Genomic DNA, 21,123 nt, shown 5'->3' on the forward strand with positions numbered 1-21,123 from the left:
GAAGATGATAAAGATGAATAATTGGAGGAATATGAAGACTTCTTTAATTAATATGAAGACTTCTTTGATGATGATCTATGATTTGTATGTTTGCTTAAATTTTAAAAAAATAGTATTAAGTTTGATTTTTTTTCACTACCAATTTAGTCCGATTCGAGGGCTAATTTTGGCATCAAATAATTTCAATCCCTCCCAATCACAGTTGCGAGGATCAAATAGTGATCCTCCTCCCTGTCAAATTTAAATTCTAAGATATGATCTTTTTAATGTGATTAAGAGTTTGATTCACATTATTTAAATTTTAAGATGTGATGTTTTGAATTTTAAGATGTTATTTGCTTAGTTTATATTATTAATAACTCCATTTTTTTAAAAACATAAAAAACCTAGCCAATTGAGATAATATCAATTTGGATATTAGTCCAAAACAAGATTACACTTATGACAGTTGAGAGTAGAGACGCTATATCCCACAAAATTCAATTTTATTCATTATATTTTATCTGTCTTTCAGATGAGTGACATCCCTCCTTTCAGATGAGTGACATCCCTCCTCATATAGTCATATGAATGTCACAAAAAAGAGATTCAATTCCATTGTAGATGTTGAATCAATTTTCCCCTTTTGTCAAATGTAATTTTATAAACTATTATATAAACATTTATGATTTATTTTTTTTGAACAAAAAAAATGATACAAACGGTAAACATTAATTTTCCATGCATAATCCCCGGGCTAAATTGATGATAAAAGACACTGTAACGGTGTAACCACGCAGGATACTAGAAAGCATTTAATATCATCTCTCACCATGTTGTATAATTCAGATTTGGTTATTAAGCAATTATCAAACATTATGATTCAAATTAATTTCTAACTTTAACCACACAAGGAAGCATTCAACTTCATCTCTCAGTCTAACCTTGTATGACTTGCATTTAATTATTCTGCAATTATCAAACATTAAGATCCAAATCCTTCTAACATCATATGAAACAGAGCTCAGATGAGACAGTATCTACAAAGTAGGAAAAAATAGACGTTTAACAAAGGCGCGCCTCGTGACAATGATCCAATCCAAGCATGCTATGACCCCATGTCATCGAGCCCTGAAAAGAAGAAGGAATTTTATTAGCGGGTTTAGCAATTGTTAATTAACATCCTATGATTGAGTAGGTGGAACATTTACATCAAAATCAAAATCTAGAAAGGATGAAGACGATAATTAATACCAATAACTTAAGGAGAAAAACCAATGGCAACCACAAAAATTCTTATCTCCTAACATATAACCAAAACAATTTGATAGAATTGACTGAATGGTTTGGTGTAAAGGGATGTGTTTGCTCAAAAGCCGATGCATCTTCTTTCACGCATTATAAAGATTAATGATAATCCTTCTGCTTATTTTCCTCTTGATGAATAAATTTTTCATCTCAAATGAGAGTGTTCTCCTACTCTCGGCTATTCATAAAACTTTCCAACTATTTGCTGTGGTTTGCAATATCGACCTGATAGGCCTTTTCCTCAATTTAAGCTCAAAAAGGATAAAGCTTTGTCTTGATAAACAGCTTATTTGCAGTTTATAGCACAAACACTTGCTATAATAAGTGCTTATGTATAAGTTTACATAAGCTAATTTCATAACAAACGATAAAATATAGTGTTCACGTGAAGGCTATAAGTTATGACATTAGTAGATAAGCTCAAATAAATCAATCCAAACGGGCCCAAAATATGCAACTGTTTCAAACATAGTCGAAAAGGCCACCATCAGAATAAAATCCTAAACTATAAATGGATTCCTTCACTGTTCGTGTCATGGGATTTTCCCCCCAACTAGTAAATATCCATCTAATCTCATGAAGTAACTAGTTGTATTTGCAGGCCTATCAGCACTTCTATACAAAAGGTTTCTTTGCATCTTAATCAAGCAAGAGGAATGCACTTTTTTTATCTTATTTCAACATGCTGTGACATACAAGCTGATGCAATGCAACTATGAATGAAATAAATCAAATTAAAGCAGGTATGACATACAGTACATATTCAAAATCTAGTTAAACCAAATTAAATCAAAACCACAAAAATGCAAGAACCAAAATAAGGAGATTACCCTCATTAACGTGAAGGGTTGAGAGCCATGAGAATGTTCTTTCCACCAGGAAGGTAAGAGACATTAGGAGACTTAGCCAAAGTAGAGGCCACTTCCCTGGAAGCCTCGATCCTCCTAAGCTCAATCAACCCCATACCAGCAGACGCAGTAGCATCAGAAATCAGCTTGGCAGCATCACTTTCTCCTTCAGCACGGATAATTGCAGCACGTCGCTCCTGTTCTGCCTTCATCACAACAAATTTAGACCTCTCAGCCTCTTGTTGTGCCACCTGCTTCTGCTCAACGGCCCTGGTATTGGATCATACACAGAAATATTAGTACACAAATGCCACTTCGTGAATCTCAAACTCATAGCTTAGTATATTAGTAAGTTGGTTACAATTAATGAATAAGTTGCAAGTCTACTTGTAAATTAGTTAGTTTGTTACAGTTAGCTAGTATATTGAGTTAGCAATATCATTGTTAGGAGTGAATGACCAACTTGACCCCTAAAACAACGGGCACAAATAAGTTGCTTCTTGAAATTAAAAAATTAACAAAAACATTTGAAAATCATATTGTCAATCATTTAGTTCAAAGGTTATCTTCTGTTGGCAAACATTTCAAATTAGCGCCTAAAGTTGAATACCTAACATCAAATCAGTCCATAAGGATTAACAAATACACAAACGTTTTTTATGACTTACTAATTTGATGGCTCTATAGAATCTCAGGGACCAAGTTAGAGATTCACTCTATGAAGCACAGACACATGGGAAACACAACACCGACATTGACACATAGAGACACAAGTAATAATTTGAAAAAATGAATAATTAAACATAAACACAAGTGTCGGTGTCAATTTCATACACCAACATTGACACAACCACGCTTTTTTCCAGAGGTTTCAGTGTTGTTACATATAGTTCCCAAGTAAAATTACATTTCTTAACTAAACAAACATTTTTGGAATTTTTAATCATGTTTATCTAAGCTTTTTAGATGGTATGATTACAATAAACATACACAAAACATTTTCAACTTCAAAAAAATCTATAGACTATTTTATCCTAAACAAACATTTCATAACCACTTTCATTTCTTTAATTACCATAGGTGCCTGCATGTGTTTTCTGTCTATGAAGGACGGACACCCCGAACACAACAAGGCAACAACAAACCATGAACGTAATTATAAGTGTCAGTGTCCATACCAGACACAACACAGACACACCTTTTTTTTCCAGAGATGTCGGTGCGATAGAGTTCGCTCTTCATAGCATATAGTTGATTAAAAAATTCAATTTCTCTAAAACCACAAGAATCAAAGAAATATACCTAGAGAATTCAGCACCATAAGACAAATGAGTAATAGCAACATCATCAAGAAGAATATTAAAATCCTTCGCCCGCCTCACGAGACTATCCCTAACCAGCGCCGAAACCTGCGGCCGATCCGTAAGCAGCTGATCCGCATTAAACTGAGCAACAACCGCCTTCAGCACCTCATTCCCAATCGAAGGAAGAACCTTCTCATCATACTCCAATCCAAGATTCTGCACAATCGTCGGAAGCCGTTCCGTATCAGGCCGCGAAAGAACACGGAGGGTGAGATTCACCATCTGGAGATCCTTGGTACCGGAGATCGAGGAGAACGTGTGAGGACGAGTGCGGATGTCGAAGATGTAGGGCTTCTGGACCCATGGGATGAGGAAGTGAGTGCCTTCGCCGATTGATTGTTCGAGGATGCCGCGGAAACGGTCGAAGAGGACGGCGCGTTGGCCGCCGTCGACGGTGTAGAGGGAGGAGTTGACGGCGGTGGCGGCGGCGCCGAGACCGAAGGCGGCGCGGGCGATGTTGTTGAGGATGGAGGCTGCGGCTTGGCTGCTTCCCATTTTGGAAGATTGAGAGAAAGGGTTTTAGGGTTTGAGGAAATGGAAGAGAAAGGGTTTTAGGGTTTTGGTTTTTCTACTATTTTTTTTGTTTTGTTTTTTTATTAAACTTTTAATTAAAACGCTTTCTTGGAGAAGGGTGTTTTATCATTACTACACTTTCTATCATTCATTGCAACCAAATTAGGTGACTACTTCAAAATTTATTTTAATAAATGTTTTTCAGTTTTTTTTAAATAGTTTTTATAATGTCATAGTATTTCTATTTGAGTTGCTATGTCCGGACACCCATTTTCTTGGGTCTAAATTGGAAGAAAAAAAAAAGTGATTTGTGATAATGACAACGAGACTAGGGCACGATAAACGAGATCAAGGATCGGTACACTAAAAGTTAAGCGGGTGTGTTGTTGGATTCATTTTGTATGTTGAGCTTTAATAATCAATTCCACACAAGCTCAAAGTACATGGTCAGGATTGATGTTAGAGACGTTTTGCACTTCTAACTACAACAATCAATTCTCCACCTAAAGTCAGAGGTGTTTCCAGATATGTTTTATACGTCTCACTACATCAATCAATTCCCCACCTAAAGTTAGGGGTGTTGTTGTAGACTTTTTGTACGTCTGACTACAATAATCAATTCCTCACAAATAATAACGGTCCATTCCCCTGGAAACTAGCCACTCTAGAGGTCGTGGTTGGTTAGCCACATGTCTACCCATGACTAGGTTTTCATCTGATGAGGGGAAGGGGAACCGACCATTGGCCAAAACAACACTAGTGACATCCGATCAACTTCGAGGAAATACCTCATAAGTTCACATAAGATCTGAAGCTTCACACTCAAGATCCTATAAATACACCTTAGATAGGTAAAAATAAATAAACATCATTATAGAAAGGAAAATATATACATATAAGTTCTTGCATTATATTAGTACTTTGCATATAGTACACAAAAAAAGACTGATATGGCTACTCCTGTAGAGAAATAATTTATGCATCTTTGAGCACTTGATCTGCCCGAATTCACTCCCTAGAGATAGTCAAAGTATGGCGAAAAATGCTCCACTTGCTACAAAGCATTCTCAAATGATTGCGAGACCACCTTAAGGTTGGCCTTCGTACAATTAATTAGATGTTGAGTCAGACAAGTGTTCTAAAGTCACAAGGATTCAGGTTCCTTCTGGGTCGTTGAAAGAGACACTTAAGCAGATGACAGGTTGCCCCAGATAAAAATTTGAGCCTGTTTCTTCCTCGCTATCATCCTCGTTAGATGGTTACTTGGCCGACAAGAAAATCAGGAAGATTAAGAAGAAAGAAAGATTCTCTTATCCGGTAAGAGAGGTAGAAGATGTCTCTAATTCTTGCAGGTACTTATTCTATTGGAGCTCCAGGTTGTGAATGTTATCTTTCAACCGTTGCTTCTCAACATGTTGCTGATCAAATCAAAGAGGTTCTCAACAGCTAACTCAACCAAGGGCTAAAGCATCAAAAGCACTCCGAGTATACCAAGTTATAATAGACAACTCTTCATTTAGGACATGCTCATCCAAATTGGCTAAGTATGAGCAGTCATATTCCTAAGGACAGGTTTAGTGCCCTTCGAATAATGAGACCTTAACCCCGTCAACAAAGGACGAGCATGTAGACCCGATAAACTCGGCAAAGTCGGAAGAGTCTCCAAAGCAGTGTCACTCCCGATCGGTTGTATTCCTCACCTTATAAGTCATATATGTACTTCCTCCTTTATTTGATATACGCATAATCATTCTCAAAGCAAATAGGTCATGAACATGTAGACTAAAGACAAAGGAGCCTGAAACTTTTGGAAATTACCAAAGATGGCTTTTCTTTCTTCCTATTAACGAGCCTTTATCTGCAATCAGACGTCAATAAGGTGTTGCAAGCATTTTTTTATCGATCTTCTTTGTGGGGGTACCTCTTATGAAGTATCTCATATCGTTGATGAAGCTAGTCAACCATTTCTTCTGGTACAAAGCTTCAAGTGATATCCACTTCTTTATATACATACATATTGTTCCCTATCTAAAAGTGACTCTCAATTCAATATTTAAGGAACAACTCAATGCATCTTTCCTCCACTCCGTCCCCGATAGTACATATCATAGCATGAGCCTCCAAGTGGATGGGGTGACCAGAAAGAACCGGTATTTGAAAGGTTGTAGTCCCGAAAGAAGCCCCAAGCCAGACACAATCGACTCCAAAGAAATTAACCCTCTACTTAGCGCCTATGTCACAGAGCCACGATGAAATCAAAAGAAATGAAAGAAATGGGTCACATAAGGCTTTCCTTTCAATTATTAGCACCAATGTTAATATACCTTTACCTACGCCCATCTTGTGAGATGAAGTCGTGAATGAGTCATCACCAGATGCTTTAGAACTCCTATCTGAAGGTAGTGAAGGATAACAAATACCTAGATCAGAGAAAGTGCAATCATATAAAGGGAATGGCGCAATTGCCATATTTATTGCATATTCTTTCATCTTCAAAGTGAGTTAAAACACCCTAGTGTGAAGATAGACCAACTTCGAGAAAGGCGCCATCAAAGCTGCCTACTTTAGCGAAAGCATAAACAGTGAAGGAGTAGATAAAATACACCTGAGAAGATGGAGTATTCTTATGGGACTTGTGAGAATTCTTATATGATTTCTTACCCATAATGCAATAACTTTTCAGATGTAGGAAAGTAAAATACCAAAGAAGGAGGTAATCACTAAACTGGTCAAATGACTCAAAGAAAGCAACAGTGACTCTTCAAAACCTATGTTATAGCATGCAAAAAAACTCTACCAAATGTGTAAAATCACTTGCATGCATCGCTCAAGTGTTTCGATTCCCAAGAGTCATAATGATGATACCTCTAGAAAGACGCTTGAAGCATGAAACATTAAATGCACGAATCCCTAAGAAACTAGAACATTTTCTTTCACCCCGTCCAAAGGTGATCAATGGAGTGGTCGACATCCGAGGCTGAAGTAACAAACTCTCACCTTGGTACATATAAACAAGGGCTTGATGGCAATTGTTATGTGTCAATCATATCGACATCGTCCGACAACCATGAAGAAATCACACTCCTTTCAGAATGTTCTTAGCACCCGAGAATTATCATCTTGATGGTTATAAAGGATCTCAACTGCATTCACATCCAATGCATCTCCGCAATTCTTTCCTAACAAATAGTGAATTCGTTATTTTCCCCTTTGTATATAGAGAATGTGCCAACTTCAAAAGACAAGTTTCAAATTCAATTTCACTTCACTATTCTCCCTCAAATACTGAATGGAGAGTTAGAGTGCTAATCTTACAGATCCATCTTCTCCATCGCGTTTGAGCTCGAATCCGCCGTCACCATCGCTCATTTACTCATTTCTAGTACAGGAACAGAACATATCTGATCAATAATTATGTGTTGGATTTAAATTATGGTGAAGAGAAAACATATATAAGTTCTGATACTCTATATTCAATCAACTCTGATAATGATATCATAAATGATGTCCATATTCCAAAGTTTTTTAACGAAGTTACTATACTAGAACTTCTAAACCACAAGTTAATACTCAAACTTAAAGTTCTAGTAATGTTATTAAAAAACGTATATCAATATTAAAAAACATATATCAATGTTTAGGTTTGTGGTATGAAACTCAATCAATGCCAACAAAGTCAAGGACAATCGCATATTTCTTTCAAATTTCGGTGACAATAAACTCTTTAGAATAATTATTAATAAAAGTCAAGGACAATCCGATATTATAATTTGTGCGCAATATAAATAACATATATTTTGAGATGAAAATAGAAAATTTTATTTTTTATAAGCAAGGATGAAAAATAATTTTTTTTAGTTAAAATAGTTTGATTTGGTTAAATTTTGTTGTCAAAGTTTTGTAGACCATGATTGGAATTCACTAAATGTAGTCAATTATTTTGCCCACAAATTCTTTAGAACCCAAGCCGCCTAAATAAACAAACACGACATACTAACCATATTATTATGTCAACAATGACAAACCTTAACATTTTCTCTTTCCTTTCAAACGTAGGTTTCTGCTAAAAACCTCAACCTTAACAATAACAACAATTTCTGGTTATTTTGTTTTTTACTTTTTCAATCTTTGATTTAGTTGTTGAAAATCTTGTCTTTTGTTGACTCGTTTCCTTGACTCTTCTTCCATTGTGAATGGAGAGAGAGGGAAACGATTGTGATTTGGGAGGAGATGTTGTGTCTCTTCCATGTTCTTCCATTTTGAGCTCCAACTTTTTGTTGGATCATGTTGGAGAGGCTGTTGTTAGCTTGTTCTCTGATGGGTTGTCTTGGAATTTGGTGGAGCCGGTGGAAAATGTAAGTTTTTTCTTCTTTTTGTTGTTGCTTACAATGTGTTTGTTGAAATTTCTGACTTAGATTGTGAAATTGATGATGGGTGTTGTTTTGGTATTTGTTGGTTCGGTTTGGTTTGGTTTGGTATGCATTGGTGGACATGTTCTTCAATTTAGCCTTGTTTGGATGAGCAACATAATTAAGCTCTTATAAGTGCTTATGTATAAACCTTTTCTATAAAGTGAAAGTGATTTTATATGAGCTATAAGATGTTTTTGTAAACTATCATGGAGAGATTATGGAAATAAGGTGAAAATGCTTATGGATAAGTTGTTTTCATAGGTTTTCTCTTATGACAGCGGATAAGCTCAAATAAATCAATCCAAACAGGCCGTTAATTCTTTGACCAGGGGAATTTTTTTTGCATATTCGGGTGGAGTTTGTAAGTTCAAGGGTCTGTGATGGTTCACATGTTCTGTTGTTGAATGTTGTAATTTTATCTCCGAATGGAATTGAAGGCCATTTTGTTATTGGTAGCTCTAGTTCTTATCATGATTGAGAATGATTTTGCTTTGAGAAGCTTTTTGTGTTTGTTTGTTCAAACTTATTACACACATGGGTAAAGGATTTAGTCTCAAATCTTGCTTTTTTGTTGTTTAAACCAAAGTTTATCGTATGCGTTACATGGTCATTGTTGCGTGTGGAATGTGGATGATTGATTGACCCCAAATTCGAATCAGTGTTGTCGATGGCTGATGGCGGTCCATGGCGGAGAGCCAAAATTCTGTCATACCGGCCGCTTTGCGGCGCCATTAGAGTGGATTTTTATGGCGAAACCCCCCCAAAATATCGGCCGATATTTACCATTGCGACGAGCCTAAAAACCGCCATGTATATCCACCATAGCGGCCATGGCGCCCCTATTTGATAACATAGATTCGGGTTAAGGAAATGGTGCTTGAATTGAATATTGTTTTCCCCTATGAATACGTCTGTGACCCCAAATTTCTCAAGAATTAGTTATTACTTACTTTTCCTTACATATTGCTTCTGTGAAAATTCTAAATAATTAATTTCGTTAAATTACTTCATGATTTTTTCTTCTTAATTTCCTAAATGTTTAATGTAGCAGGATGTTTCAACTTGTTTAGGCATTAAATATGTTTCCAAGATTGCTAATGAGATCGCACTTTCGGACATATATGCTGTTGAGTTACGGGATATTAGTTTGATTCACAAATCAAATCTCCCTCGTGCCACTGAACGTACACTTTTGGTTCATGACATAAAGGTTTGTTCTTGTTCTTGGTTGTGCAATTTTGTTCTTTATGCGTTAGGAGCAAGAATCAACCGTGACAGTTTTTATTTCTGACAATTTTGCAGATGTACCACTTCACTGTGCATGGTTTTATAAGGAGCAAGAATCAACCTTCGCAGTGGATCCTGACTGAATATACTTTCGGTCATGAAAATTTGCAAACGTGTGAAACGTGGGTGAATCAACTAAACGAATTGTTGAAACTTGAAGTTGGAAGACCAAGGAATCTTCTGGTATGCTCTGCTATTGGACAAACACCTGCTTTATAATTTTGCTTTTTATTTTCATTGATTATTTAAAATGAACTTTTCCCAGATATTATTTCTGATTCACTAGGTTTTTGTTCATCCAAGGAGTGGGAAGAGTAATGGCTGTAGAAACTGGGAAGCTGTGGCTCCGATATTCTCACGTGCTAAAGTAGAAACGAAGGTGAAACTTTAGCATCTCTAGTGATTTCCTGAATGGATAGCAACTGATAAAATGTTGAAATATGTTTTTAAGTCCAATCAGCTGTATTTGTCTAAGAAGCTCGCATTGAGGGACTGTTGGCCTAGTTTTCTTTGGCATTAAAAGCGCTACTTTCATGCCGCTGAGTTTAATAATTGGATAACATGCTGAATTCATTCAGTACATGATATTAAGAAGTAAGTGATGATCAAATAAGATTGTTGGCGGGATCCAAGTAATCGATTTTTTTCTTTTCTTTACCAGGTGATTGTGACTGAGAGAGCAGGACAAGCATATGATATGATGTTATCTATAACAAATAAGGAGCTTAACTCATATGACGGTGTTATAGCTGTTGTAAGAACTTAACTCCAGTCTTTTACACCTAAATCATATATTTTTCTAAATGTTGTTGATATGTTTATGACGAGGCTTCATGTTATTGAAGTTTTAAATCATGGTTTTTAATTTAGATGCCATTCGCTTAACCACTTTTGAAATTTCCTTGTTGCTTTCAAGTTTCAAGTGATTTTCTTATGTTCTTTTGAGTTATTGTATTTTTCTAATCGAGGTGGTTCCAGGGTGGTGATGGATTTTTCAATGAAATCCTTAATGGGTTTCTTTCTCCCAGGCTTAAAGCTCCCTACCCACCAACTCCTCCAGGTTTTGTTCATTTGGCTAAAGATAAAGGCGATTCCTTAGCTGCGGACGAAGATGGAATATTTGAAAAGACTCCAAGTCAAATTGAAGACCACCTTCCTCTGATTTCAAGTCCAAACCAACCTCGGTCTAGAATATTGAATTCTAGTGAGTTCAGTTTATATGTACTTCATTAAGTTAGAAAATAATTAATATCAATTTTATGCTTGACTTGTTTTTGTGGTTTTTGAAGATTCGGAAGATAAAGCTCCTGGGTTTCCTGTTCCTAATGAATGGTTTAGATTTGGCATCATTCCCTCAGGTTCAACCGATGCCATTGTGATCTGGTATTCTTTTCTTCCTAGTATTTTTGAATTTTCAGTTCTACTTCTGCACAAACGAAAGACACGATTGTAGTCTATCCTTGTAATTTCATAATACTATTCTGAATATTTTGTAGTACAACTGGAACTCGAGATCCTATAACTTCTGCATTGCATATTGTCCTTGGCAAACGGGTGCACCTTGACATAGCTCAAGTTGTACGATGGAAAACAACTCCGCGATCCGAGGTTGAACCTTTTGTGCGCTATGCAGCTTCCTTTTCAGGGTAATTTCCTAATGTTTTGTTACCCGATGTAAACATTTATCTTTTGACTCATGCTAGCAATGTCATCTTGCATATGCTACACACCGGTCCAGTTATTTTTAAAATTTATTTAGTAATCTTATATTCTACGTACATTAATGACCACAGGTATGGATTTTATGGTGATGTTATCACAGAGAGCGAGAAGTATCGCTGGATGGGTCCCAAACGTTATGATTATGCTGGAACAATGGTGTTTTTAAGGCACAGGTATTGTCCAAGTGGATATGACTCAGTGCTTTGATCGTGTCAACATTAAATATCTTTTGAACTGCACGTTTTTTATAATGTGCAAGTATCATTCAGGTCATATGAGGCAGAAATATCGTACCTTGATGTGGAATCAGAGGAAACCATTCCAACTCCCAAAAGGAATCGTGATAGTAGCATGTTATGGGGATTGAAAGCTCCACGCAGATCAGAAAGATGTATCTGCCGTATTAACTGCAAAGTTTGCAATGAAACGCCAAAGAATGCAGCCACTGAAATTAGCAGCCTAACGCCTCATTTAAATTCAGAAACGAGAAAATGGGTGAAATCCAAAGGTCGGTATATTAGTGTTGGAGCTGCGGTAATCTCTTGCAGAAATGAAAAAGCACCTGATGGTTTGGTTGCCGAGGCACACCTTTCAGATGGTTTCCTTCATCTCATAATGATTAAAGAATGTCCTCACGCATCTTATTTATGGTATGCATTGTCTGGCTATCTTTCCATATTAGGCTATGTTTGGATAAACAACTTACTTAAGTGGTTATAGCATAAGTGCATATCCTAGCATAAGTTCATAAGTGCATGTGTATAAGCTCTTTTCTCTAACAAAAGATAAAATAAAGTCAAACTTTTTTTTATATAAGCTATAAGCTATTTAGTTATCCTAGAAAGCTTATTAAAGTAAGCTGGAAGGAACTTATGGACGTGTCATAAGTTATTTTTGTAAGCTCTTTCAAGCCGTCTTTCTATGCTTATGTCAGAAGATAAGCTCAAATAAATCAATCCAAACAGATCTTAAGTCTCTTGATAATCTTACCGTCTTTGTTTGTTTCCTTAATGATACAGGCACCTGACTCAACTTACAAGAAGAGGGGGAAGCCCTTTGAATTTCAAGTTTGTTGAACATCACAAGGTTAGTTTTTTTCCAATCCACGCCACCTTATTACATTGCAATTTACTAATATTACTTAGCACTTGCAGACCCCTGCATTTACTTTCACTTCTTCTGGAAATGAGAGTGTATGGAATGTGGATGGCGAGATGTTTCAGGCGCACCAACTCTCCGCTCAAGTCTTTCGCGGTCTCGTATGCATGTTTGCAACTGGTCCTGAAGTATAATCGAAGAGTTTTGTCGATGATATTAAACGGAACAATGATAAAGCTTATTTAGTACCAACTACCTAGAACTTTTGTGTATATATATAAGCATGGAGAGAAGATTTTGCTACATTTAAGTGTGTGTATATATATATATATATATATATATATATATATATATATATATATATATATATATATATATATATATATATATATATATATATATATATATAACCCTTGGTTCACAATTTTATGTTTTCATTAGGTGAATTCTTGTATCTTGAGGATCAAATGCAAGTCACCTTAATATGTATGTGTAGCTATTTTATATATATATGTAGCAGTGTCATAATCTATGTCATGGATTTTGTATTATACATTTTGAATATAGCCCTGAGAAATAATTGTACATATGTTTTAGTCGAGCTCAGTGTGCCTTGAGTTCCAAGTAACAGAAGATGATGGAAACTTCAATGATATGATAAGGACCAGCTTTGAATGATCCCTAAAGTACATACACAATCCTACAATAGAATCAAATTTACACTTGAAATCAAATATTTTTTCATGTAACCAAACAACAGGCTTGGTACACACAATATCTGAAACCAGGTAATCATCACATGTTGAACTCTTTAGTTAGTCTAGCTACATAAGGAATCATTTAACTAAATATTAGCATTGAGAAAGATAATGAAATATGCAATATCATATTTTATTAGGTCTTCCACTCCAAAATTGCTGATAAAAGTGTGTAATTAGGAATTAGATACTTATGAGGTAAAGCCATATTTGTCATCGGTGATTTGTCGTGATTTTCAAGCCACTTTTCAATTGCTTTGCGATCGTATGTATATCCGTCTGCAGCAACACAAGGATCATCCATCACATCCTGCATCAAATCAAATCAAATACAATGAGCATCTTCAAAAGCATTATCAGCTACCATCAGAGTCTAGTGCAAGTGGTTGGTGCGCATTGTGTGCGAGTGTTTTAAACCTTGTGATATCGATTATCGAGTTTGATTTCTACCTGAAGTATAGGACATATAAAATGGTTGGGAGGTCTGGATTTTATAGTAACTATTGAAGCAGAATGTTGAGCCTTATCAGCTACTTCTTTCAACCTCTCTAGTATTGGAAGCACGTGATCATTCAAATCAGGTCGATCCTTACGCCGCATCTCTGCACAGCTCAATGCTAACCGAGCTATGTCCAGTGTCTCTTGTAGTGGCCATGATCCTGCTTTTGGATCCAATATATCTGCTAAATTACCATCATCAATAGCTGTTTCAACTATGTGAGTAAGTGCTATGGCAGGTTTTGCTGTCAACAACTGTAACATTACTAATCCAAAAGCATAAACATCGGATTTCGTAGATATTAAACCACTCCTTTGATACTCAGGATCAATGTAGCTGAGTGTTCCAACAGGTGCTGTGTCCTTATACATGGCAGATAAGTTATCTGAATCAAGGATTGTAGAAAGACCAACATCGCCAATCTTGCTGACAAGGTTACCACCAAGCAAGATGTTTGCCGGTTTCAAGTCACGATGAATGATAGGTTGTGGCTTTGTGCTGTGAAGAAAGGAAAGAGCTGACGCGATTTCCCAAGCTATTCGAAACCTAACAAACCACGGGATTTGGCTATTACCGTTTTTCTGGAGTAGTTTATCTTCCAAGTTGCCATTTTCCATATATTCATACACAAGACATCCGTGATCAGGACATGCGCCAAGAAGAAGAAGCAAGTTTGGATGACGAATTCTGCTCAATATCTCTAACTGGAAGCAAAGAGAAGATATTAGTCTTGTTTTGCAGTTCAATTCAATACTTTTTGTTTAGTCTTACAATTCGTAACAATGTTTACCTCTTGTTCGAATTGCTTGCTTTTGCGGATTCCATTCGAGTTGATAACTTTAACCGCAACAGTTGTATGATGCAAAGTGCACTTGAACACCATTCCATATGCTCCCATTCCGATTCTCAGTTTTTCCGAGAAAGACGAAGTAGCTGAAACTATTTCATCCCACGTAAACACTCGGTACTGAGGCGTGAAGCCACTCAGAGCATCCTCGAGTTTTTCTTTCTCTTTGGCAGCATAGATAGCTTTCAACTCTGTTCCCTTTCGTTCAGCAGCTTCTCGTTCAGCACATTGTTTCAGATATTCAGCCTCTCTAGCCGCAGCTTCGTATTTATCTCTTTCTTGATTCGCTAATTCCTTCGCCATCTCTTCCTTGGCAATAATCTCCTTCATTTTCATGGATTCTTCTAATCTTCTCTTGTTTAATTCATTCAACTGCTCAAAGCAATACAAGATGTTACTCATTTTGACGATGCCAATCAGAACGACGGAGAAAGAGAAGCTAGAAGTGTTTCGACAAAAAGAAAAAAGACATTACCATTTGTGATGCATCGGTGTTCTCACTTTGAGCTACTGCATGCATTCCCTGTGCATGTCTTAGTTCAATTCTCAACTTTTGCAGCTCAAGGTTAAGGTTTTCCTGATTATAAAAAACGATAAAGAAACTAAAATCAAACTTTTTCGGTATTTGCGAGGACCATTTGCATATCTTTAAGCCAAAATTCAATTACCTGTCTATTTGGCGATAGCGATTTAGTAACTTGTGCTCCAAACTTTTGATCATAAAAGCAAGATTCCGTATCTGAAATGCTTCCGGAACTAGAGACCTGACTTACCGCATGATCAATATCCGAGTTTTTAGAAGAACTTGTAGCTGCATTCGTTCTCGCTAGATCTAGAGACTGGCCTCGTGAATGATTAGTTAGATTTAAATTCGGGAGAGTTTGTTCTATACCCGAGAGAGCTTTAAGCCGTCGTGTTGCAAGAGGAGAGGGGTGTAAGGCAGCATATGATGCAACCGAGGCAGAATCTGATATACATTCAAACATCGGTTATTGATTATTCTACACGATAGAAGCCAGTTTTGACATATTTTATGTAAAGCTCGCTAAATTTCCGTACAACCTGTAAAAAATTTTAAGCTGAAGTATTTCAATTTTTTTACCTGTCTGAGTGGTGGAAGTAAAGTTCGATGAGTCGCTCGAGGAAAAACTGACTTCACTCATGTTATCGGTAATACTTCCGTCAATCTGCGTGTCTGATTGCCGTATGGACAATTTTCCCTTTGAAACAGCGTAAACCGTACAAAATGTTGGAGTGCATACTGAGATTCTCGCAGACATACCCTTATGTTTACTGAAAGGCATTATTCGAAGTTGTTTTAGAATTTGGGTTGAGATAATTCAAATCCTATCGAACCGGCTTGTAAGGTGACGAATGACATTATACGATGATGACATTATACATCAGAATTTCAATTACTACCTTCTAAAAATACCAGAAGACGAAGCTCCAACGACAAGTTTGGTTAAAGCGTCCTTAGTTACTTCCTCTGCTACCGCAGTTACTACATCATCTGATTCAATAACTACAACGTCTACATGCACCTACACAAACGATAGTATAAGAATGTAAATCATATATTGCATTGATCTAATCTTAATCAATGTATGTTCGGTTTCACGTTTTGAACATCTAGAATTGTTTCTGGATGTGTATAATTGATTTTGACATGTTTGGTAGCTCTCGAGTAGAATTGATTATGCTTTCCAGAATTGATTCTGGATGTGTATAATTGATTTTGACATGTTTGGTAACTCTTGATTAGAATTGATTACGCTTTCTAAAATTGATTTACACGAAGCTGAAATTTATAGCTTTCAAGTCTAAACGTTCGATTCAATTTTGCAGGAATTTATCCAAACATAAATCACTTTATCTTCAACTCAATTTTAGCTAGAATCAATTTTACTGAAATAGTTCTCTCAGAATCATGTTTTTCACCGCAGAACCAAACACACGCTAAATCTCCAATCAAGAACAAAAACAATTTACCTTTCTTTGCTCGCACAAGCTCTTAAAAGGAAGAAGCATATGATTAGTTTGCCACTCGATTTCCCTTTTGAAAGCCATTGCTACATCGTTCCGCACTTGTGAAAGAGGAAGCACATCTCCCACTGAAATCGAAAAAACGTTAGAATAAAGAATCAAACTCAAACAAACACGACGAAACACATTTTTTTTTATCTTACTTGGTGTTGGAACTCCTTTGATAACAGCCCTAACATGTATAAGCTTGAAGATAAGCACTCCTTCAGCAACAAACTTATCAAGTGCCCATTGTACAACATACTTGCTTTTCTTGTTACCTTTGATTGCTAAACCAATAACTGAACATTTGCCATTTTCATCTGCTTCTTGAATCCTATCCATCTCTCTTCCTTACAAAGAAGAAAGTAAAATTACCTGCAAAATCAGTTGACGAGAAACAGTTCGAAAAGAATGCTCTATTAGGGATTGTTTCAGTCAGGTTTCGAACTCGGAAGGTAACTAAAACCTAACAAATGATTGTTTCAGTTAGGATTCGAACTCGGCTTGAAAGTGAAGATTTGGAAGAGTGCGTTTGGTGAAAAGAATTGATTTTGAATGAATTGATTCTGTAAAATTGATTCTAGCTAAAATTGAGTTGAATGCGTTGAACACTAAATTTCAATGTAAAAATCACGTTTAAACTCAAAAACTACAAATTCGAGCTTCAAGCCGAATCAGCTCTAGAAGCAGAATCAATTCTACTACCAAACACCTCAAAATCATTTCAAAATCAATTCTACACCTCTAGAATTGCTTCTGTCTATTCTAAAAACTAAACCAAACATACAAGAAATGAGAATTAGGGATTGTGAAAGGATCTAAAAAATTCAAAATTAGTAACACAAATAAACAGTTAAATTAAATCAAGCAAGAACAAGTGGTTTCAAGCTTCATATCCAAACAGATTATCAAATAAGCAATTAAACCTAATTTGAATAACTCATTACTTCAAATCTAAGCAAGTACAAGTATACTCATGTTAAAAATGCACAAAATTCAAACAACATAGATAGAAAGAAAGAAAATTCAATAACTATATTAAGAGATAGTATAAAACTAACCAATGAAATGAACAAGATTTGAACTTGTTCAGTGAATAGTTCAAATCTTAGCTAGAAGAGAAGATAATCACTTTTCTCATAATCACTTTTGTCCTCAAGGAATCAATTTTTTCACAACTTGAAATGAAAACATTAATAGCCACTGAGTTCACCAAAACCTTAGAAAAGTTATGTTTGTCTTATTACAGAGTTTGAATTTAAAAATGATTAAATATTTATTTAAGTAATAGATGTGTGTGAGATAATGTGTCACTCTCATTGCACAATTTAATTATAGTTGTACAGAAACATCAGATGCAGAAACATCAGATGCAGAGATATCAGATGCAGGAAACATGAATTCGAATCCACGACATTCTGTTTATTTACTTAGCATCAAACCGGTTTAACTAATAGTTATACAGAAAGATCAGATATAGATACAGAGACGTAAATTCGAACTTGCAACATTGCTCTTATTCATCTGACTATTATCTATGATTAGTTTATACTAGTCAACTCAAGTGTATCAGATTAAATATTTGATTTAAGTTATAATTAATAATAAAATTACACATTCAATGATTATGAAAGATTGAAAAGTCTCTAATAGTGATCATTTCTAACATATTTGAGGAATCAAAATTGACGGTTTACTCCTTCTAATATTTGAATTTGAGGAATAAAAAACGTTGCTTTCTGATAATTTATGACGACAGCTAATAATAATCTACTCATAAAAGCAATTGAATAATTCAAAAATTAAATAAATGAAGAAAGTGTCACTATTAATTAATGTATATTGGATTTTAGTTATAACATTAAAAAAAAGTAACAATAATGACATTAAATATGTGATTCAAGTTATGAAGGTAGTTAACTGACATGTCATGTCAATTCAGTCACAGGGCCAGCCAACAGAGAGTGACAAGACAAATTTATCTATATATAATAAGTTAGTAGATAAAATCGGAACTAAAGAAACTATATTCTTCATGTTGAAATCAATGCACTAATCTTAAGTGTATCATGATATGTTATACAACTATTTTAGCTTAATTTGATTCTTAATTAAAGTGGATAAAACTCTTGAATGCATTTCTAGAAGAAGCAACATGGTTTGCTTCCAAGAATGTTCCAAAGTCTGGTAGTATTTGAAGAATACACTATTATAGCTCACATTTTGTCCCTCCAATTTCAATTTTGTTTTCCTAGCCAGTGATATAGACGTCGTTTGCCTCTTGTGTGTGGCTAGTGTTCATCGGGTGTTGGAAGTTTGTGCCATGGTGACTGCAAGTTGCTGTCTATTTTGGGAGTGAAAACTCTTGTGCTTTGCTTAACCTTTATTTTTTCTTTTCGTTAAACTTCTATTTGATTTAAACTCAGTATTCTCAACCGAAGTTTCGTCATTAATATCTTCGGTTGAGAAGAGATATTGCACTAAGTCCATGTCACTAGGAATTGTCTCCGGTCTAAGATAAGATTCTCGTCCCTACCCCCATGGCTTGGCCTGGTTTGAGATGATGCCTTGGGACTCTACCGCCTACACTATTGGAATAACTAGTTTCTAAGAGAGAGGTGCGCCAACTGGATTGAGAAGATTGCTCTTCCCTGCAAGGACTCAAAATACCTCTTTGTGGCTACAGATACTTTGGTGCTTCTGGACTGTCTCTATGAAGAGTTTGGTTCGACTCTTTCTACCATTAGGGTGACAATTTTATAATGTGTGTTTCTTGGCTGGGGGACGTGAGAGCGACTCCTTCCGTGTGTGGTCAGGATCTACTTATGTCGGGGGTGTGGTTAGAGAGATATGGGGTATCTAGAAGGGAAATTCCTCTAGAGTCTACCGCTAACCACTCTGGATTAAGCGTGACCTCTTTTCTCCCGATATTGCCTACCCTAGTTTGGCTAGGCCAGAAAGAAAATCAAATAAAGACGATGACCTAAGCTGCTTTTATGATACCTTGTATCAATGTAACAGGTCCAAGGTGTTTTTTTGTTAGAATGAACAAAGAAATTATCTAAGACCATCGAATCTCTGTTATCTTGTTTGTTCGATGCCACTAATCTGTCTGGTTTTGGACCGTGGTGATTAGATACGGTGAAAATGTAGTATTAATGTTGCTGTTCAGATTCTACTATATATACAATATCTCACAAATACTTTTGTAGCGGTGTAGACGACTTCACTCCCTAGTGGTCCATATTTGTGATTTGTGGGACTTCATTGTCCTTTGAACATCTTCGTGCACTTGGATTACCAATGTTAGCGCAGTACCAACGTGCTAGGGGGAACGAGTGTTTTGGTTGATGTATCGCCTCTGAGCACACGGAAGTTGTGGATCTCAGTGATAACAATATGGTACGATAGAATAAAACTGAAGTATTCAGTATTATACGCTGTGACAGTGTATCGCACGACTCACGTCGATAATTGCTCCAACTAATGATAATTTTGTACTTTGAGTTCATCATATTTTGTCACAATATGGTGATTCCGTTGCAACACGACCTTCGTTCATGCTGAGAGGATTACCACCTCCTAGAGAAAGTCTGCTCGTCATAGATATATGCCACGAGCAGCTATAGCAGAGGTCGTGTCAATGATAAATAATTGAAAGTGAAGTGCGATTAGGACGTTGATCAATAATCTTTGATAAGATGTTGGAAGTAATTACCTCCATCTACGATAATTGTGATACAAATTTGAACGTAGATCTAGGATCATTTGTTCGTTTCACTTTATGGAGTTTTCGCAGGAATTAAAGATCTGGAACTTCGATGAATCAAAGTTGAAACAATGTTGAACACGATAGATCCTTGTGCCTGATTCTAAATGATTTTAAAGTTATGAAGAGTAATATAGTCAATTCACAGAATGGGTGAGAGTGTCAGATATAAGCTAGGGATGGCAAGTTAAAGAGACTTTATTCCTCCACCACCATTTATAGTTGGCACCCCACATATTTTTATAATGACAAAAATATCTTTGTCAAAATTTAACCAAAAAAGAGAGAACGGAAAATACCGTAATATAATTGAAAAATCTGGTAACGCATTTTAAAAGTCTGTACGCATTTTTACCCTTTTTTTTTATAAATTCGATATCTTTAAGAATTTCCCGGATTTTTAAAAAATTCGATAATTCATTATCAATAAACAAAACAAAAAAATAACACTACTAGATTTTTCAAAAGTGATGTAGTTTATTGGATTTTTTTTCGAAAAATCCTATAGTATTAAATTGTTTTGCCAAATTTAACCATCACAGTTTTCAAAAATTCCACAAAATCCGATATTCTTTCTAATATTTACTAGAAATCAACGCAAAGGCCCAATACACGTTATTTTGAGAATTATATAAAACTAGGAAATTGCATGCAAAAGTTTAAGGAGATGAAGAACGATGATAATTTAGCA

General features: G+C 35.8%; 3 protein-coding genes across 6 annotated transcripts; 1 reads left to right on the forward strand and 2 right to left on the reverse strand.

Moving 5' to 3' along the window:
- Positions 1-913: 913 nt before the first annotated feature.
- Positions 914-4,096, reverse strand: LOC131593450 (prohibitin-3, mitochondrial). Its single transcript, XM_058865943.1, has 3 exons — positions 3,438-4,096; positions 2,118-2,405; positions 914-1,110 (listed from the first exon to the last, which is right to left on the reverse strand). The coding sequence occupies exons 1-2, from the start codon at positions 3,992-3,994 to the stop codon at positions 2,123-2,125; spliced, it is 840 nt and encodes a 279-aa protein (XP_058721926.1). The 5' UTR covers positions 3,995-4,096; the 3' UTR covers positions 914-1,110; positions 2,118-2,122.
- Positions 4,097-7,999: 3,903 nt separating this feature from the next.
- LOC131593454 (ceramide kinase-like) lies at positions 8,000-12,866 on the forward strand. Of its 3 annotated transcripts, none has more exons than XM_058865948.1 (12): positions 8,000-8,367; positions 9,473-9,634; positions 9,727-9,894; positions 9,998-10,090; positions 10,373-10,465; positions 10,690-10,915; positions 11,001-11,094; positions 11,208-11,357; positions 11,505-11,606; positions 11,703-12,083; positions 12,453-12,519; positions 12,588-12,866. In XM_058865948.1, exons 1-12 carry the CDS (start codon positions 8,206-8,208, stop codon positions 12,723-12,725), a joined length of 1,836 nt encoding a protein of 611 aa, XP_058721931.1. In that variant the 5' UTR covers positions 8,000-8,205; the 3' UTR covers positions 12,726-12,866. The 3 variants fall into 3 exon arrangements, with proteins under 3 accessions (XP_058721931.1, XP_058721934.1, XP_058721935.1); XM_058865951.1 differs by having other exon boundaries at positions 8,001-8,367; positions 9,476-9,634; XM_058865952.1 differs by having other exon boundaries at positions 8,231-8,367; positions 9,495-9,634.
- A 105-nt stretch (positions 12,867-12,971) lies between these two features.
- LOC131593453 (U-box domain-containing protein 35-like) lies at positions 12,972-17,898 on the reverse strand. Of its 2 annotated transcripts, none has more exons than XM_058865947.1 (10): positions 17,725-17,898; positions 16,825-17,013; positions 16,628-16,749; positions 16,058-16,179; positions 15,738-15,928; positions 15,304-15,602; positions 15,111-15,212; positions 14,579-15,007; positions 13,740-14,492; positions 12,972-13,599 (listed from the first exon to the last, which is right to left on the reverse strand). In XM_058865947.1, exons 2-10 carry the CDS (start codon positions 17,003-17,005, stop codon positions 13,426-13,428), a joined length of 2,373 nt encoding a protein of 790 aa, XP_058721930.1. In that variant the 5' UTR covers positions 17,006-17,013; positions 17,725-17,898; the 3' UTR covers positions 12,972-13,425. The 2 variants fall into 2 exon arrangements, with proteins under 2 accessions (XP_058721930.1, XP_058721929.1); XM_058865946.1 differs by having other exon boundaries at positions 12,973-13,599; positions 16,825-17,038.
- Positions 17,899-21,123: the final 3,225 nt, after the last annotated feature.

The sequence above is a fragment of the Vicia villosa genome, linkage group LG3 (assembly GCF_029867415.1).
Source record: "Vicia villosa cultivar HV-30 ecotype Madison, WI linkage group LG3, Vvil1.0, whole genome shotgun sequence".
NCBI classification, from domain to species: Eukaryota; Viridiplantae; Streptophyta; class Magnoliopsida; order Fabales; family Fabaceae; genus Vicia; species Vicia villosa.

Bases quoted from the DNA above. Each gene is read 5' to 3' on its own strand.
- LOC131593450 (XM_058865943.1), bottom strand. From the start codon at position 3,994: ATGGGAAGCAGCCAAGCCGCAGCCTCCATCCTCAACAACATCGCCCGC. The intron at 2,406-3,437 runs GTATATTTCTTT...ATCCAATACCAG, and splicing joins TATGGTGCTGAATTCTCTAG to GGCCGTTGAGCAGAAGCAGG.
- LOC131593454 (XM_058865948.1), top strand. From the start codon at position 8,206: ATGGAGAGAGAGGGAAACGATTGTGATTTGGGAGGAGATGTTGTGTCT. The intron at 11,095-11,207 runs GTATTCTTTTCT...AATATTTTGTAG, and splicing joins ACCGATGCCATTGTGATCTG to TACAACTGGAACTCGAGATC. The intron at 11,358-11,504 runs GTAATTTCCTAA...TAATGACCACAG, and splicing joins TATGCAGCTTCCTTTTCAGG to GTATGGATTTTATGGTGATG.
- LOC131593453 (XM_058865947.1), bottom strand. From the start codon at position 17,005: ATGGATAGGATTCAAGAAGCAGATGAAAATGGCAAATGTTCAGTTATT. The intron at 15,008-15,110 runs GTAATGTCTTTT...TGCTTTGAGCAG, and splicing joins ACACCGATGCATCACAAATG to TTGAATGAATTAAACAAGAG. The intron at 14,493-14,578 runs GTAAACATTGTT...CTTTGCTTCCAG, and splicing joins GCAAGCAATTCGAACAAGAG to TTAGAGATATTGAGCAGAAT.